General features: G+C 40.3%; 1 protein-coding gene across 5 annotated transcripts in view; it reads right to left on the minus strand.

Annotated features, from left to right (window-relative positions):
• Positions 1 to 2,686: 2,686 nt before the first annotated feature.
• LOC131125082 (adenylate cyclase type 1-like) overlaps positions 2,687 to 19,747 on the minus strand; it is a 47,689-nt gene continuing 30,628 nt past the window's right edge. Inside the window, exons 5-20 of one of the 5 annotated variants that reach the window (XM_058066234.1) lie at positions 18,843 to 18,970; positions 16,704 to 16,862; positions 16,246 to 16,387; positions 14,789 to 14,944; positions 13,665 to 13,862; positions 12,320 to 12,417; positions 12,137 to 12,221; positions 10,169 to 10,258; positions 9,834 to 10,096; positions 8,470 to 8,596; positions 8,012 to 8,173; positions 7,777 to 7,923; positions 7,619 to 7,717; positions 7,205 to 7,319; positions 6,994 to 7,118; positions 2,687 to 5,858 (exon numbers count right to left, since the gene is read on the minus strand). In XM_058066234.1, the coding sequence (XP_057922217.1) occupies positions 5,499 to 5,858; positions 6,994 to 7,118; positions 7,205 to 7,319; positions 7,619 to 7,717; positions 7,777 to 7,923; positions 8,012 to 8,173; positions 8,470 to 8,596; positions 9,834 to 10,096; positions 10,169 to 10,258; positions 12,137 to 12,221; positions 12,320 to 12,417; positions 13,665 to 13,862; positions 14,789 to 14,944; positions 16,246 to 16,387; positions 16,704 to 16,862; positions 18,843 to 18,970 (2,454 nt within the window). In that variant the 3' untranslated portion in view covers positions 2,687 to 5,498. Of the gene's footprint in view, positions 5,859 to 6,993; positions 7,119 to 7,204; positions 7,320 to 7,617; positions 7,718 to 7,776; positions 7,924 to 8,011; positions 8,174 to 8,469; positions 8,597 to 8,882; positions 10,097 to 10,168; positions 10,259 to 12,136; positions 12,222 to 12,319; positions 12,418 to 13,664; positions 13,863 to 14,788; positions 14,945 to 16,245; positions 16,388 to 16,703; positions 16,863 to 18,842; positions 18,971 to 19,747 lie in introns of those variants that run through there. The other 4 variants (XM_058066235.1, XM_058066236.1, XM_058066237.1 and 1 more) reach the window with 4 other exon arrangements.

A 19,747-nucleotide genomic window follows, 5' to 3' on the forward strand; every position in this document is an offset into this window, starting at 1 on the left:
TTTGCCGCTTCAAAAGAATGTTCTCAATTTTATACATGTTTATAGTCTTTGCTATAAAAACTTCCTATTTGAGAGCCAACGACTCATTCATTATTTTGCGTACATTTACAATCCATGGGAACAAGCCACCTCGATTCCATGCTAATTTTGAGTTGTAGCATGTTTAGCTTGAGTGTATTTTATTCTGAAAGTCACAACTCAGTTTCAGGTGTTTTCCGGTTACACTGAGCTTCCGGGCGCACCGAATTTAATTTTCCACACACACTGAATAACCCAACTTTAAACAGACAAGAAAACTACTACTAACTGTGTGAATATTATATCTGGGTGTGCCTGTTGTCGGTGTGTGTACCCATTATCAGTGTGTGCGAGAATTGTGTTTGTGTGTACAGATGTTTGATGTGTTTTGCCCTGTTTCGGGGCATGTGTGCCAAAAATCAGTGTGTGTTTGAGTACATTGTAAGTGTGTGTTGCAGATGTTTGATGTGTTTTGCCCTAAACGGCCTCCCTTAGAGCACAACTCTGAACAATAATACTAGCATTTGTGATACATGTATCTTGTGTCGTGTACCTTGGTAAAAGCGTTAAGCTAAATTTTAAAGCTGCCGTTTGAAGCAAAAATATTTGTACATACTTGCAAAAACAGAAAAACTCACACTCGACAGCTTAGCGTTCATCGTGGAAGCCTCCGGAATCCAACCCCAGGTGGCGGCGATGATTCCTGTCAAGCTTGATGTCATGTAAAACGAGTTAAATTAAGAGCCTGTTTTGTAAAGCTAGACTACGCATGCGCACAGACGCAACACAATCGTCTTTGTTGAAACCTGGATAGATAAATAAAGTTTTTTCATCCTGTTGAATATAATTTAATCCGTATGAAAACGCCACGCTTGATTAGTGATTGAAATCACTAGTGCAACCTAACGACAAGCAGATGCCAATGAAATCAAGGTTTAACTGAACAAAGCTCGTTAATTTGTGTGTTTAAGGATAACTAGACATCATTCTGTCATGTTCATGCACTTTCTAGAACAAAACATGTGTAGAAATGTCTTCACAGCTTGACCCTGTGAAGCCCTGACGCGTGGGAGGATTGTTTGTTTGTGTCTTTCACCTCAGGTCCCCCTCGTTGCTTAACGTCATGTCCGTACTGTGTGGACTTGAGCACCATCGTTAAAACACTCGTTCTTTTGATTCTTGACTTTTTTTTTTGCAATGTGTGTAGTCGTTTCGTGTCAGCATGATGACATGTGTTATATTATTTGATGCTAAGGTTACAATGTCTACCTGGACTGACACAGACTTCAAAAAGAACCTGAGGTAATCTTTAACCAAACAGTGTTGGCCTCTACTCCACTGTGCTGACTCACAGCAGCACGTCCACATGCCTCTTTAGGCTGAAAGTCAAAGGTCAGAGCACAGGGTTTCTCTTCACTGTAAATGTAAAGCCAGGTGTTTCATATATTTTTAATGGATTATCATCCAATACTTATTGATGAACTATGGTTCTGTAATAACAGTATTGAATACTGAATAAAATAATTCAAATACATCCAGAAACTGGAAGGTTGTATGAATGTGAATGAATGTTTGGTGGTGGTCGGAGAGGCCGGTCTGCCCCAGGACAGCTGTGGATACAGATATAGTTTACCACCGCCGCCGCTGTGTGACTGAGGAGTGAATGAATAATGGGTTCACTTCACTGTGAAGCACTTTGGGTACTTTGTAAAAAAGGTGCATTAGAAAAATCAAATTATATTATTGCCATAATATTTCAACATAAGTTTTTTTCCATGACATTAAGACTTAAAAAAATATATTTAAAATTTCAACTGCATGTGACTAAAATGAGATTATTTTCCCTCGTAGTAGACTTGTTAAAATATTTTAATCCAATATTTTAACTTTATTCTCATCAAATTACAGCAGTTTTTTCCACTTCTTATTTTTCCAATTATTAAACTTTGTTCTTGTAAATTTTCATCTCGTAATGTCGAATGTATCCGTAATTTAGATTTTCTTGCATTATTATTTTATGTTCCTATGTTCCAACTTAATTTATCCAAAAATTACATCTTCTCATATAATGACTTTAGAAAAAAATGTTTTTTTTTACTTTTTTCTTTTTTACTATTCTGACTTAATTCTGGTAAAAGTACTGTTAGTTTTTCAGTTTCCCACAAGGATGACGAGATCCGTCATCCGGGAGGGGTCCAGAGTAGAGTCACTCCTCCTTCACATCGAGAGGTGGCTTCAGAAAGCCCTGGGGCAGACCGAGGACACGCTGGAGGGTCTCACAGCTGGCCTGGGGAATGCCTTAGTGTTCAAGACTGGACTTCCCGACTGAGACTACTGCCCCTGCAACCCAGAATGTGCCAAGAGGCCAATAATAAAAAAATTGGGACACTTTGGACACCCTTGCAGTATAAGGCATTTTTGAATGTCATGTGAAGCACTCTATTGCTATTATTCTACAATGTAGCAGTACATTGTAAAGTGTCATTAAAAGTGCCATTGAATGCAGCATGAATGAACTAATTTATCTATTGACAATATCGATTCAATTTTACAGTATCAAAATGGCTAGCTATTGACAGATAAGATAATTCCAATAAGAACAAACACTAGGAGCACTTCATCTTCACTATTCTTAGCCACAAAGCTATGTGAGCCTATGACTGTTTTATACACCAATATTGTCTTTATTACAAAATATTCAATAAACCAACTTTACACTGTACAAGTTTCCACAAAGTTTACATGTTTGCTTTTTGGCTATTTACAAAAAAAAATATGACCTGCATATTAAAGTGAATATATCTACTGTAAAAAAGCAGGTCGCAAACACTGTAAGCTTATAGAGTAAGGCAGAAACAGGACGTTTGCAGCTCAAGTAAAAAAAAAAATTATGCAGATAATAATATAGTAAAGATACAACTATACGGTGTAGATAGTAGGAATGTGTGCCAAACATTGCACCAAGTTTCTGTGTTGTAAAGTAAATTTGCGTTGTGCAAAGTGTGTGTGCTTTAATACTGTCTATGTAATACTCTACGCAGGTATGTATGGAGTGTTAACACTCCACCTTATGACTGCAAATAACATTTCCATAGCAGCAAAGACCAGATTCATCTATTTTGTATACATGCGCATCTCCTTCACACAAGAAATCAGACATGTGGCTTGGCCACAGGGGGAGTGGTGACAACATACAGTGGAACCTCTAAAGTCCAAAAACCCTGAGATGGTGCATTTTGGAATTCCATCAAAGATTTTCAGGAACATGTGCTCTAAAGTTTGGCAAAACGTCAACATTGGATTGCTAGCATATCAGCTGAGCATCAAATCATTCCTTCTGTACGTAGTTGTTTTTTCATTTGCCTTTTGGGGGTTTATTTACCACAAAAGCCTCAACAAGAGCAGAAGAAGTTGATGTAAGGCAGTGGTTCTCAATTAAAAGGCGTCCCATTCGTGGGCACGATGCCTGGAATAATAATAAATCAATTAATTTATCACACAATACATTAAAATGAATGATAATTTGCCGGCTTCAGTATATTGCCATGTGCAGGTGTGTCTGTGGGGGACAAACAGGTAGTGCCTTCAAACAGGCAGGAAGGGTGTTTGTTGCTTTCAGCACCTTGGTGTGTTTGTTCCATAGAACAATGGCATGAATGGAGTGAGCCCTTTTGTCTGTCATACAGTCTTGTTGTCTTGGTGTACATTAGAAATAATGTAGTAGAAAATAAATTAGTACATAGAAATATATTGTCATATACAATATTTTCTGAAATAATTTTATCCTCGGCGGCACGGTGGTCTAGGGGTTAGCGCACAGACCTCACAGCTAGGAGACCAGGGTTCAATCCCACCCATGGGCATCTCTGTGTGGAGTTTGCATGTTCTCCCCGTGCATGCGTGGGTTTTCTCCGGGTACTCCGGTTTCCTCCCACATTCCAAAAACATGCTAGGTTAATTGGCGACTCCAAATTGTCCATAGGTATGAATGTGAGTGTGAATGGTTGTTTGTCTATATGTGCCCTGTGATTGGCTGGTGACCAGTCTAGGGTGTACCCCGCCTTACGCCCGAAGACAGCTGGGATAGGCTCCAGCACCCCCCGCGACCCTCGTGAGGAAAAGCGGTAGAAAATGAATGAATGAATGAATTTTATCCTCTGTTAAACTTGTCTGTGTTTCGTGACACACCTAATAACAATTGATGTTAAAAACATGAGCTGCAATGTGAATCACCTTTGCAGTAAATGTTGAAATCGAGATTTACATTTTAATATTAACAATGGTTACGTTTTTGCTGAAATTTAAATGTAACATTTTGTAACTTTAATTAAACACCCTCATATCATTTGGCACCTCAGCTGAGAGTCACATAATTCATTCTTAGTGCATTTTTTTGTCAAAAAAAAAAAAAAACCCATTAGCCTTAACAAGGGATGTTAAGAGAAGTAAGATTACTGCAATGATGTCAGCCTCTCTCTGGGCTTTGGGCTCCTCTGGCTCCCACAGGCAGAATTGCAGCGCCCGAGTAGCCATAACCAATTAAATGTTTTGCTGGGATGAAATCTACTATGGGAATTGATTGTTAAGTTGCTGTGTGATGAGTTTAGCCTTCTGTGGTGACAGTGAGTCAGACTGTTATATTGAATAATGATCTCCTGTGATTTCCAGTTGGTTGGCGAGCTTGTTGTGACTTCACTTATAGCTTGTGATTGGTTCCTGCCAAAGAAAGCGATACCATTTCCTCACTGACTTGTATTTAAGCGATTACACGAGAGAATAGCTATAAATAAAGCCACACCGCTGTATAAGCCACAGGGTTCAAAGTTTAAGAAAAAAGATTTTATGATGGTTACAGTTTGACTCTGAAACTGATTATTTACATTCCTGTTATTCCCTGCGGGAAAGAGTTACAATTCAAAACAAATAACACGCATTCAACTTTAGAAGTTCCACTGTACTTATCTCTGAAAAAAACCCAAAACACGTTTTAGTTAATCTGAGGGTGGATGGCAAACGGAGGCAAACATCACAAATATTCCTTGAAGAGATCATTAACTTTGGTTTCTTTCAAGGGGAGCTTGTCTATTTTACAATAAGATGTTGCGCTGCTGTGTCATACAACACCATCACCACACACTTGCATACACACTCACAAGTACACACATGCATGCTGAGGCGCACCAGAAAAGAAACACCATGTGACATGTGTAAATAATGCAATGCATCCTTGGCATCATTAGAAAGACAGTGCAAAAGCAGTAGCATGATCAGTCCCGTGATCAATATATAGAATATGTCCTCTGAAGTGATGCACATTGTACGTGGAGGTGAAGGCTGGCAAGCAGCTCCCTAAAAATGATTGTATGATTGTCTGAATCACATCGCCATATGTGATGGCTCATTTCCTGACTGAACGTGGCCGCTGGCTAGGAAAGTCTCCTCCATCGAGGCTTTTCTTACCCTCACCTTCATGTTTGTGTCTACACTGCAACATCCGCCTCGATCTCAATCACTTCCATAGCCTCTTCATCCTCCTCCTCACCCAGTGCAGGCACGCGGGAAGAGGGCAGGCATGTCGGCTGGCTGTTGGCGGCGTTCACCTGGGTGGAAGCCGGGGAGACGCTGCCCATGTTGATGGGCACACTGGTCTTTCCGCATGAGTGGATGCGGCGCGCCAGGCTGGCCGAGCGCACAACGGAAGATGTGGTGGCCGTACCCACGCCCTGCACCTTGCCTTCCAGGAAGTAGGTCAGCATCTCCCCTTTGCCCTTCACACTCACTTTGCCACGGCACACCAGATCATAGTCGGAATTCAGCAGGCGGTAGACGTCTTCCGTTACCTGCATTGTATACAGATCGTAAATCAACTCATCAGTAGATGGAAAACACAGGGAAGTAAACCACACAATGTGGCTTTTTTTCAGTTCATTTGGAGCTTTTACATACATATATACATATAGTATATAATCCTGTCCTGTCATTTAACTTTCTGTTCATGTGATTAATCATGATAATTAATCATTTTGGAAAATATTTTTCTTTAATTACAATAAATGAATACTGTAGATGGAAATGTCAAGTTCTTTTGGCATCAAGTCAGCTTGTGGTGAAAAAGGCTGAAAAGATCAGAGGACGCTTTAGCAACTCAACTCCACTATATTTTCTTGAATTTTACTTGGCGCTTCAACTACAGGCTACAAGTTGTATCTCTCCAGTCGTCTCTTCTTGCAAACATTTGCATCGTGTCTTTTTTGGTCCGCTGAATTTGCCAATTACAGTACTTCACTCTGCACAGCCACCTACTATCGTATTATACATGTCATTGGGTATGTTAGGTATAGGTATCAAACAAGTCACATTTGTATCATACTCGTATCAAAGATTTTTAAAAATATGGATTTTAGCATCACAGTCTGCATAAAAATTCTCTTAGGCTTTGATGAATACAAGTACAGTCATGTGACGCTTATTTTCATTTTAAAACAGGTCAAATTCGACCAAACAGGACAAGAGGGAAATTAACTGTACAATTTGGCCCATTTTAATTTTCAGGAATTTTTTTTTTCATTATAAATTAATGGTATCTTATAAATTTCTCCTGCGTGTGTGGATTTTCTCCGGGTACTCCAAAAACATGTTAGGTTAATTGGCGACTCCAAATTGTCCATAGGTATGAATGTGAGTGTGAATGGTTGTCTGTCTATATGTGCCCTGTGATTGGCTGGCAACCAGTCCAGGGTATACCCTGTAAAATGAATGAAAGAATGATAAATAATACAATTACAACTGTTACTAAATCAAATGGTTGGGAAAAACTACAGTGCGTAAAGCATACAAAAATACATATAATTTAATGAAGCAATTATGATAAAACTGCAATAACAGTTTTGCTGCTGTTGTCCAAAAAACACAGCATTCACGCCCCTTTCATTTGTTTACGTGTTTGTTGATAGAAGAGACTTATGCTTTTGGCACCTGTATCTTCCCAGGTACTCCAGTGCTGTCCATACGACTGGCCACATTGACTGTGTTCCCCCAGATGTCATACTGGGGTCGCCGTGCACCAATGACACCTGCCACCACAGGACCCACATTGATCCCTATACAAGACCAGCACACACCATGGGTTAAATCCACTATTCATGACACGAGATACTTTTTATCTTTCACTAGTGAGCCGACATACCCACTCGCAGGACAAACTCGTTGTAAGACTGATAGTTGATTTCATCCAGAACGTCAAACATCTCAATGGCGTAGTCTGCTATGATGCTCAAGTGGTCGGAAATTGACTTTTTGGCCTACAGAAGCAGAAAATAATGATAATAATGTACACTCTACATGGGTGAAGTGACACTATTGTTTTTTTTTTTTTCAAACCATAGGGAAACAAATGTAAATGAAAAAAATGTTTTGCCCATCATTCACAATCCTCAAAAGGTGGGAGCTTCAAAAAAAGTTTAGGAACCACTGAGTTAACTGACCACTTGTATGATAGTGTTAAAATGATTGGACCTTGGAACAGATTATTATATATAGATTATTAAATGCTTTTCTATGGGGCATCCAAACAACAGGCAAACATGTACACACACATCACCTTGGTTCCTATGGTAGGGACGAGGCCCACAGCTGCCATGTAGGTACTGCCTATGGTCTTGATCTTCTCAATGTCTCTGTAGCACTCCTTATCCATCAGCTGTGAAAGAAACATGTTAAAAGTGTGAATCTTCTTGATGCTGTGAATCAATAATGCACCTCATCAAAGTCAGCAATGATCTCATTCAGCAGTCTCAAGCACTCCACTCCCATGTTGTTGCCATCCAATTCGATGTAGAAGTCATTGAAGTTTGGGATGGAGGCAAAGAGCACGCCCACTTGTGCGTAGGACTGGTAGTACAGATCCTAGCAGGATGAAAAGAAAAAAAAAGTGTCAAATATCTGTACCGTAATGTGTTCGACTGCTGTTTCACGCTTCTTTTTTTGTATCTACCTGATGGTCTTTGTGTGTGTCTGCCTGTCTATGAGCGAGGCTCACCATGTTCCTGGGGTTGGACAGCAGGAAGTGTTGCGCCACGTGTGCTGGCAACAGATTGAACAGGATCCTGCGGTTATCCAGTTTGACTTTTTCCATGCCATCCCGTTCCTCCTCGGCCTGTCAAGATTGAAAAGACTTAGTACACACTTTCACCACCTGGGGTCACTAAAACACCTCGTGTGTATGATAATATCTTTAGCATCATCTAATGTTGCTATTTAAGTGGTTACATCATTATTGCCAACTCATGATGCAAAATAGTCCCTTTTCTACACTTCAAATGCCAAATGAGATTGAGCCAGAACAAGCTGGCAGTTTATAAATATCAGTCCTCCACACATAAGCCAAGACTTTAAATGCAGCAAATGGCAAATCAAGATTCTATTGTGCTCAACAGACGCACACTGGCTGACCTGCACAGCCCACAGGAAGTCCAAGCGCAGTTTGAGGTCAAGCTGTCGGGAGTGGAGGGCCAGGGCACTGACGAAGAGCAACAGAGACAGGATGGGCTCGTAGCCCCGGATGTGGAAAGACCCCCCACTATGGAAGAGACCAAATGCACAAGTCAGAACCAAGCCGGACAGACCACCCAGGAAATTACTAAGGAGGCTTGGAGAGATCCCCCATGGAGTCGTGTAAAGTTAGACAGAGAAAGCAAAGAGAATGCTGCTTTGATTCCAACACAAAACACTCACATAGCTAATCGTGTCAGGAGGAGGAAGCTCAATTTTCAACCAGCACATAAATATCAAACCATTTAACTTGAATACAAATGTTATGAAGTTTCATCTCTATACAGGAGTATGTTTTAAAAAAAGATGTTTACGCTTGAACATGATGTTTTTCATTGACGATCTGTGACGAGCAATGCTCAGGTTCAGATCAGGAAGACGTTCCTCCAAATCACATCAGGTCTCAGTGTTGCTGCCAACGTGGGTATTCTGAAGTACTCTTTATTTGTGCCAATGCACAAATAATAAGGATCCATGCCCTCACCCAAAGACAAAGGGAAACTACCCCCTCGTTCAGGTTAAACTCCAGCGTACAGGCACTGAGTAAAGGGGGCAACAAGAATTGCCATCCCCGTCTGTCGAAAAAAAAAACAAGTTTCAGAGCCCTTGTCGTGCATTCAAGTGTGTCTGACTCTAGACAGAGGCCCCAGTGACTTTGGTCCACATGTGTCGCTCGTCATAGGGTTCTATTTGAGATACCCTGTGTCTGGTCCCTCACCAAGGAGCTGTTTGTCATGGAGTGGTTCTACCAGGGGCATAAAAGTCCTTGACCACTCAGCTCCTTGGATCATCGGGAAAGGCAAGTCCTAGCAGGACTAGCAGGTAGCTCTGAGAAAAGGAGAATAAGTTTCTTCTTTGAGATTTTGATTTTTGGTATCTGTCAATTCTGAGACATATTTCTAAATTGTACTATTTACATTTTTTATAATAGAATAATAATATATAATAAATATAATATAATATATAATAAAGAGACACATGTAATCCAAGAAAAAGAACAATAACTCACCCAAACTCCTGCTAATCTGTTACCCTCAATGTATCAGAGACATGTGACTTTCTTTCTTAACACTGGCAGCCAATAACTTCATGCCAAAACAAGATCTGTAGGCTGATGAGATGTACTGTAATGTGTTACCGTCACCTCCTTTTGGAGGAAACAACAGAAAATTAAAAGGTGCAAACAAGCAGCCCATTTGCATGATTGCAGAGCTGCTGCAGTCTGATGTTGGCGTGTCCCACTGCGTCGCGGGACTCTCACCCACCCGGCGGTCTTGCGAAATCCGCTGAGCTCCAACACGGTGACGTACAACACCCCCAGGAGGAGCATGAGTACCATCTTTGGCATCCAGGAGACGCGTAGGAAGAGCGCCAGGGTAAGTGTGCCCACCACGCATGACAGGAAGGCGTAATGGGCACCGTCGCAAGGCAGCTCGGCCACGGTGTGGTTGGCGCTGCTGTCCACATCAATAATGACAATGGAGGTGTTGATGTTGGCACCGCCCCACAACCAGGGCATGCAGCCCACCTGTATAGGAGGCAAACAGAAAGAGATGTTTAGCATTCTGGATGAAAAGAATGAATGGCTTTGCTGCCTTACCACACAGGCCTGGGCCACAGCGTAGATTAAGAGCACTATGAAGATGCAGAGAGCAGTGCGGATCTGAATGGACAGGCACCCTGGAAAACACTGAGAGAGACACAATAAAAATAACAAAAACTATAATGACTAAAATGTAGTAGGAAAACTGAAATCGGGTAGAAATTAATTACGGATATAAAACAAACAACAAATAATAAAACAATAAATAATGGCAAATGTATTCACATTTTATTAGAATAAAGTACAACCAACACTCCAGGTTGAATTAACAATGAATGAATTAACATATAGAATTAAATTGAGTCTGTGATTAATTCTACCTGATCTCCATGACTGGAACTTTAATTTGATACCTCATTCACTTCTCTACGCCAAATATTAAAGAAGGTTGAAATTTCCCATTGCTTTAACATTGAGTCAAGACAAAAGCTGTGATCAACCCACGGACATTGGCACTTACAACCGTAGCCAGAGTAGAAAGTGTCAAACTTTAAATTGAATGTATATCTGAATTTAATCTTGACCGAGAGCTCCGATCCATGAGTGGTCGAAGACTATATAAATATAAAGTATATACATATAAATCAAGTGTAAAGCGTGGCGAGGACATCACAGGCAGACTGAATCGCATGTAGCGTGCGAGATGTAGGGCATCTTGAGTCACTCCTTACAATATAAAAACTCACAAATTTGCGCTCTTTGGAGAGCTCCAACCAACTACATGAAAAATGCACAAAAAATGTCCAGCCACACAAGTGAATTGAAAAACACATTCACCAACTGCCATGTGCATTTTCCAACAACCTGAAAACACAACCATAGGGGTGCATTATATTGTGTGTGTGTGTGTGTGTGTGTGTGTGCACGACAAACTGTGATACAGGGTGTGTAGGCTACTTACTTATCTAGTTGTCAGTGCTAATGAAACATTTTTTAAATTTTCTGACCAAAGTACTATTTTTTGACCCTAGATTATTGGGGCATGTCCAGCCATATTACATAGTGTGTGTGTGTGTGTGTGTGTGTGTGTGCACTGATGCTGCATATGAGTGTGCTTCATTCACCAATTATATTGCTTTGAAGGAAAAGAAGGTTTGAAGGTTTCTATTACTTTCAATATGCAGAAATAGTAACCTACAATTATACTGTATTTTAGATTCCTCAGTTAATAAATAGTTAGTTAACAGAAAACAAGAAATACACTTGTCTGTTTGTTTGTTTTTTAATATAGGATTCTTGCCATTATACAAGAAAATAATATTTGACGGTTTAAAAATGAATCATTTGACAATAATTGGTTGAATGTTGTTTTTCTTTTCAACTACTTCGGCCGTCTTGTGTAAGGTATGGCTCAAAATCAATATTCATTCATTCAATTTCTACCACTTATCCTCACAAGTCTTTGGGCGAGAGGCGGGGTACACCCTGGACTGGTCACCAGCCAATCACAGGGCACATATAGACAAACAACCATTCACACTCACATTCATACCTATGGACAATTTGGAGTCACCAATTAACCTAGCATGTTTTTGGAATGTGGGAGGAAACCCAAGTACCTGGAGAAAACACACGCATGCACGGGGAGAACATGCAAACTCCACATAAAGTTGGCCGAGGGTGGAATTGAACTCAGTCTCCTAGCTGTTAACCACTCACCATGAAGAAGATCTTTTTTAACTTTTTGTTTTTTTTTTAATCATAGAAAGGGGATGGGTTTAAAACTGTGACCAGTGGTAGAGAAAATGGCAGACGGATAGTGCCTAATAATTTTGACTTTTTCAACCATCAGAAAGCTAAAACGTATGAGTGTTAATATGGTATGGGAAGCTTAGGAAGCAATCTTGAAAGGCTTTGTCAAAATTGCAATATATATTTCCCTTTGGTCAGCAAAGCCATAGATGAATTACAATGAATATTGTCTGTTACACTGGACAACTTCAAGTGTGAATAAGAAGAACATACCTGGACTCTAGTGATATGCAGGTACATGATACACGCTACCAGGAAACAGATGCAGAAAACAAGAAGCACCAGTACCACCGTGCCCCTGAATGAGATACGAATACAAAACAAAAGTTAAGTGATACAAAAACTACATGTAATCAAACTAAAGATACAAATAGGGGGAAAATGGGGTCTACATACTGTGGTATGATAAGAAGATAGACAAGGCCACACAAGGCAGCAAGGATCAGAGACAAGACCACTGCGCTGGTGAAGTACTCATCTGGAACTTGGTGGTACTTTGGATGAACACAGAAGAAAGTAGTGAATATTCAGAGTTAAGAACTAATATGGAATCGATTGTTGGTAAATTGTGAGGCGCTATTCAACAAAAACATCAAACATTAGCTACCATACAGTAGAACCTCAATTAGCGTCCACCCCAGTTAGCGTGTTTTTCGATTAACGCCACATTTTACACGACAATTTGCCTTGGTTTGCGTGCATTCTCCGGTTTGTGCATAGCTTGTCGTGTTATTAATAGACTGTGTGAGTCCACCTGTGTTCTTAATGTATTCAATTTAATCACAAAACATACTTCCTAATTAGCTAGCTAAACAAAATGGTGACTGCAACCAGTAGTTATGTCGCCCGTCTATGATGTCATCAACGGTTGACTCTGTTTTCAGTCAGTCACTTCTTCTGTGAAGGGAACGTTAACCTGAAATGCTCATTTATCCCTTTACATTCACCATTTATATGTATTTAAATATATTTCTAATTGTTTTCTGCATGTAAAACTATAACTGAAAAACTATACAAATGTGTTTGTGTTCACATTTTTGACTTTTTAGAACAGATTAATTGGATTTACATTATTTCTTATTGGAAAAATTGATTTGGTTAACACCCATTTTGATTAGAGTTGGAACTTCTGAAATGAATTAATGACGCTAAGCAAGGTTCCGCTGTAACTCCTACATCCACACTGTGGTTATTCTCTCCTTCTCTTTTCAATTTTGAACTCAATAAACACCATCTTTGAGCTAGATGAGTCAAGAAACATGGCTGCCATTATGATTAATTGCCATCGACCGTTTGTTTAACCCCTACATAACTCCGTCGTGGATATCTTCACGGACTGAAAAACAGTCATGGAACAATTTCTAATTGCGTATTTAGAATATCATTACAGAACCACTTATTGGAATACCAAACATATATGTGTGTATAAAGTTTGAGCAAGATTGTTTGAAAAAGATGGCCGCCGTCAAGCAAAACCTCTTTGTGGTGGATAACAGCTAACAGCCCATACAGTAACTGATTGGCTATTCACACAAGCGTCATAAAACTTTAAAGACTGCTACAGAACACTTGTTTTAACATGTCTTATTTGAGCCCAAGCCAGAAAGTTATCGGCCATTTGTTTAATGATTATAAAACCAGTGTTTGTATTACATGTGTGCTAGAATGTCCATTTTGACCACATACCACCGGATGCACCAGAAATTTACAGTCATTTGAACAAAATGAGAGCAGCCGTCACCTTTTGCTCACGCTCCGAGCACTTGTACATGAGAGTGAGGAAGTTAAGGTCAGCTGTGTCAGACTCGGTCTGACGGGCCTCGATCAGGCGGCCGATGTAGCGGTTGACCCGCGTTCTGGGGCTGCTTTGGATCACGTTTGCCTGGTTGGTATTGGAGCGATTCCTCAGTTTCTGGGGAGCCGTCCTCATGGCTCTTCGCTGCGTGAGCAAAGAAAGCAGAAATAAAGAAGAAAGAGCTTGTGTACTCACTGCACTCACTGGACGCCTTATCATATTAGAAACACGGCTCAAGGAGCGTCAACAACGCAAAGAGGCGGCTGATTATACTTTCAAATGATGTCATTGCCGTCACATTTAACTTCATTAGGGAATGCACCCTGCTGAGACTAAGTGTCTTTGGCAGCCACAGTGAAGAGCGTTGCTAAATACCGGGCAATGGAGCACAACCACATTGCCCTCCTTCACCATTCTGACTTCCTTATTTTCTATTTTTGCTACTTTTCATCCATCCCATTGTGTTCATGTAGAAAGTACAAAACAATACACTTACGTTTTCAAATAAATTTACTTTACCATGATTAAACTCAAACAAAAAATGGTTATAAGTATGTTTTACTACTGTCAGTAAGTGACACTGACAAACAAAAACAAAACAAAAGACCAGTGATTGCTTATTTAGCCCTGGAAAGAAACCCCATACTATTCATTCATTCATTCATTTTCCACCGCTTTTCCTCACGAGGGTCGCGGGGGGTGCTGGAGCCTATCCCAGCTGTCTTCGGGCGAGAGGCGGGGTACACCCTGGACTGGTCGCCAGCCAATCACAGGGCACATATATGTAGACAAACAACCATTCACACTCACATTCATACCTATGGACAATTTGGAGTCGCCAATTAACCTAGCATGTTTTTGGAATGTGGGAGGAAACCGGAGTACCCGGAGAAAACCCACGCATGCACGAGGAGAACATGCAAACTCCGCACTAACCACTAAACCGCCGTGCCACCCACCCCATATTATTATTCTAAAAATAACAATGTTGAGGTAAAAAAAAAGGTGGTGGCATTGTAAATACGGTAACTGCATTGTGAAAATCCCGGCACAACATACAAAAATGTTACCTTATCGCCATCCTCGCAGTTCATGACATTAGAGAAGGGAATCTCCGCCTTGAACATCTTCCTGCAGTGCATGAGTTGCACCAGTAAGTAGCACACCGTTTTGAACTTCATCTTTTTGGCTGGCTTTATATCCGAAAGAATCAATCCAGGGAATATCTGTGGACAGATGAAAAAGATGGTACCAGGGATTAAGTCATGATTGGCCACGCTGTAATAGATATTATGTAAAGTGACATTGTATGTGTGTGTGTGTGTGCACATCATCATGATCATCATCATCATACAATTATCATTATGCAATTATCATTACTAGGATTAGACTTTAACCGGAGAGTAGATTGAACAAAGTGGGTCAATCCCATAGGTCACGTTAACGGTTTCATGACTTTGAGGACCTTGTTTCTCATTCAGGAAGCTTTGTGAGTTAAGTAATGAATAGTATTATAAGGTTACACTACATACATGTCATTCCATACACTGCTTGCCGCTGAGCAAAACCTTATTTTGCATAATATAGTATTGCACCTGCTTTACAAACTCACAATGACAAAAGTGCTGCTAAGTAAGTACATTCAAATATACAGAATGTAAGAATGTTATCTTATTTAACTACATAAGAGGGGGAAATTATTTATAGTTAGTTGTGGCTGATTGTGGCTGATTAGTGAGGATGCACTTTGATTGTGGAGGTGTACCTCATGAAGTGTCCAATAATTGAGTGGTGAGTGATGAAATAACTGTATTCAATGTGTGTGCATGTGTGTGTCCTTTTTGGTGATATAAATACCACCAGGCGGCCTAAATGATTGAATGTTAACTTTGATTGATGATAGAGTATTATCAATTTTGCAAGTGTCATCTTTATAAAAAGTAACAATTCCACATATATTCCCTTCCTGCAAGATTTGTACAAAAAGATCTTCACATTTCTGCCTCGGGCGGAGAACATAAGAGAGAGGCCTGATGAAAGCAAGCGGCTTGTTGATGCATTTGCCACACACATGCATCTGTATGCATACTGAACTCTGCAAATCTGTGATGAAAGATGCCACAGGCCCTATCCCCCCTCTCGCTTTCCCTCCTTGCAGCCTCAGTTGAATCCATTATAGGCTGGAAGTGACATCATCTCTATATCAAATGTGTGGGAGCTCCGTTATATCACGCTTGATGCTTTAGTCTACACTATCTTTCCACTCTAAAGGTGTTTTTTTTTTTTTGCTTTAACATGCTAATGCAGGAGAAGTAACCAGGAGAAGATAAGCCTCCCTCTCAATTGAGCCTAGTCTGACTTTCCACGTCCAGATGGATTATCTCTACACAGTACACCCTCAAAGGTATTAAGGGTTCACTTAGGGCCACGACCTAATAAAGAATACAACTGAAAGTGTCAAAGTAATCATTCCCTCTTGGTAAAAGACATAAAGAGAAAGTCATGAATAGGAATTAAAATGCACTACCTTCCGTCGGTGTGATGGCACTATGAAGAAAGTTTCAATCTCGTGTTTTTGGAGGAAGGCGTTGCGCTCGTGACCATTTCCAGGCTCCACCTCGTAGTCTCCATTCAGGCACTCTAGTGTAGATCTGGTGATGTGGACTTTTCTGTGGAGCATAGCACAAAAAAACAACAACCAAAAAACACTTGCAAGCTGTGCCAATCCCTTAACTGCTCACTTGAAGACAAATAAATGTATAATAAGTAATAATAAATTAAAATTAAAATTAAAAGACATTTGCTCAATGAGCTGAGAAATAAATTCCGCTGGTTAATTCATCACAAAATATCATATCAGACCGTAGATATCAAATATGCTACGTAGAGGCTCTGTGCAGTGCTTTTCTCCCAGCAACTATTTTTCACACACTAGCATTTTATGTGAACACTTTGCCCCTCAGCGTTGACACAACTCATACTGACCCAGGTAGACCGCCAGCCTCCATCACATTGGCGAGGGTCACATCATTTGACCAAACGTCATACTGCCATTTCCTGAGGCCCAGCACTCCACACAGCACCCGGCCTGTATGGAGGCCCACACGCATGTTCAGATTGACTTCTGTGGCCTCTGCCACTGACCTGAGGGCGACACAACACAATTGATGGGCGGAGAGACACTCGGAAGTTAATAACACGGCTATATGACTACATGACACTATACAAATAAAAAAAAAAAAATAACACTTTTGTTGCTCACTTTCTGTTATTACAGATATATTTTTTATATTATTCCTGCTTATTGTGTGTTCGTTTTGCTTGAACACTTGATGAAACAGTATTTCAAATTTTTTCTGCTAGATATATTCTATAACATTTTGCGCAATAGTATGTATTTTCATACAATTTTTCAAGGAGATCTAAACAGGGACCACTGTTACTCATCTTGTATCTTGCCGTCGCTGCTCAGATCTTCCAGTGTCAATCACTGCCAGTCAAACAACATACCTGCTGTGGCCGATTTTTTTTACATGTTATATCAGCTGCTCCATCAACTGCAGAGGCAGTTCTGGCTCTGAAACTGACATAGTGCCAACTGATGTGCTTATTCTGTAAATGTAGAAAAATGAATATACATACAGTGGTGTTTGCCCCCCTTCCTGATTTCCTGTTTTTTTGTTTTCCATGTTTATCACGCTTAAATGTTTCAGATCCTCATTCATTCATTCATTTTCTACCGCTTTTTTTTTGGGGGGGGGGGGGGGGGGATGCTGGAGTCTATCCCAGCTGTCTTTGGGCGAGAGGCGGAGTACACCCTGGACTGGTCGCCAGCCAATCACAGGGCACATATAATGTTTCAGATCAACAAACAAATTGAAATTAGTCAATGATAACACAACTGAACATTTGTGTTGAAATGAACATTGTTATTATTAAGAGAGTGAACAACAGTGAGAGCCATTATCCACAAACAGTTAAAACATGGAACCTTTCCAGAAGTGGCTAGCCAACCAAAATTACCCCAAGAATGCAGCAACGAATCAACCAAGAGTACACAAAAGACCCAAAAACAACATCAAAAGAACTGCAAGCTTCACTAGCCTCAGTTAATGCCAGTCAGAAAGACACTGGGCAAAAATGGCATGCATGGCAGAGTTCCAAGACCAAATCCACCCCTGAACAAAAAGAACATTAAGGCTCGTCCCAGTTTGGCCAGAAAACATCTTGATGATGACATTTGGGAAAATACTGTGTGGCCTGACAATACAAAACAAATTTTCAAGGTGTGAGTCCCATTACGTCTGCCATAAAAGTAACGCTGCATCTCAGAAAAAGAACATCATACCACCATTAAAATGTGGTGGTGGTAGTGTGATGGTCAGGGGCTGTTTTGCTGCTTTAGGACATGGAAGACTTGCTGTGATAATAGGAACCATTAGTTCTGCTGTCTCCCCAAAAATTCTGAAAAAGAACATCCGGCCACTCGTTCGTGACCTCAAGCTGAAATCAATTTGGGTCCTGCAGCAGGATAATGATCTCCATGACCTTAAAAAAGGAAAACCACCAATGTGGCTGAATTACAACAATTCTGCAAAGATGAGTGGGCCAAAAGTTCTCCACAGCGTTGTAAGAAACTCATTCAAGTTCTCACAAATGCTTGATTGCAGTTGTTGCAGCTAAGGGTGATTATGGAATCACTTTTTCACACAGAGCCATGTAGGTTTGCATTTTTTTTTCCCTTAATAAAAAGTTTCATTAAAAAAATGCATTTTGTGTTCAGTTGTGTTGTCAATGACTAATATTTAAATTTGATTGATGATTTATCTATCCATAATAGATGCCATCATGCCAGTGAATATTATCATTCATCCATTGTATTCTTAGATCTAATCTATCCATGAGCAGTGTATTGTTTAGTCGAGAAATCTCCCCCTCACCATTAGCTGTGTTTTGATAACTCACCACCCCCACAAATGTAGTTTAGATAAAAGTTAGAGATGTCCGCCATCTCCTGGTGTAAAGTATTCACTACTATTGGCACCGTATTTGCTGGTACTGTATATTGATGTCTACATAAGTGTAATAAATTTACATCAACAAAATGTTGATGGAACAACTCACGTTATTGTGTCAATCATGTCCAGACCCATTTCAACACAGCAGTGTGCGTGGTCAGTCTTTGGCTGGGTCAGTCCAGAAACGCAGTAGTAACAATCCCCCAGAATCTTGATCCTGCGACAGTGGTTTTCCTGTCAGTTCAAGCAACAACAAAAAAAAAACATTGGGACAACAGTGGAGAATATATTTAAACATTATATACACATTTGCATACAATTACTATCAATCCAGGCAAGTTTCAAGGTCAAATGAGCTTAGGGAAATTTCATCATAGATCACTTTAACACTGTAATGCTTAAGGCCTGTCATATTATGCAAATGGTTCCCACGTTGTATGCATATTTTCTTTAGATAAATGACATCTGCAGGTTTCTGGTGTGGGGCTATTGTATTTCTACAAATGTAGCGCTACAGTAACACATGCTATAGCCAACATTAGGACTCACTCACTCCATCACTTGCAAATACAAGCCATTATTGGAGGATATGAGCCATGTGGCATTCATTTTACCAGAGAAACCGGGTTACCATTGACGCCGTCGTCTCACAACCCCTTCATTGTTTCCATGGAGGTAATGGGATCACTGGTCGTGCATGCGAAGAGCACAAAGACTCATAATTATGCACGTCGGTGGCACAAGACAAGGCAGACGTGCTATTTTTAACATGTGAGCGATGTTGAGTTTTCAGCGATGAGCGACGGCGAAGCAACAATTGTGTCCTTGTGCCATTTCAGAACGCTGGTGCACTCAGCCTGCCACTCAGTGGCAGACAAATGTGGCAATGCACAGTTTACATACGGTATTATTGCAAGAAAACTCCAAAACGAAACCTAATCTGCACCTTTTTAACTGCCCCTTACTAACACGTGTATTAATTATTAATCTAGTAAGGTAAGTACGCTTGAA

Source organism: Doryrhamphus excisus, chromosome 3, assembly GCF_030265055.1.
Source record: "Doryrhamphus excisus isolate RoL2022-K1 chromosome 3, RoL_Dexc_1.0, whole genome shotgun sequence".
Lineage (NCBI taxonomy): Eukaryota > Metazoa > Chordata > Actinopteri > Syngnathiformes > Syngnathidae > Doryrhamphus > Doryrhamphus excisus.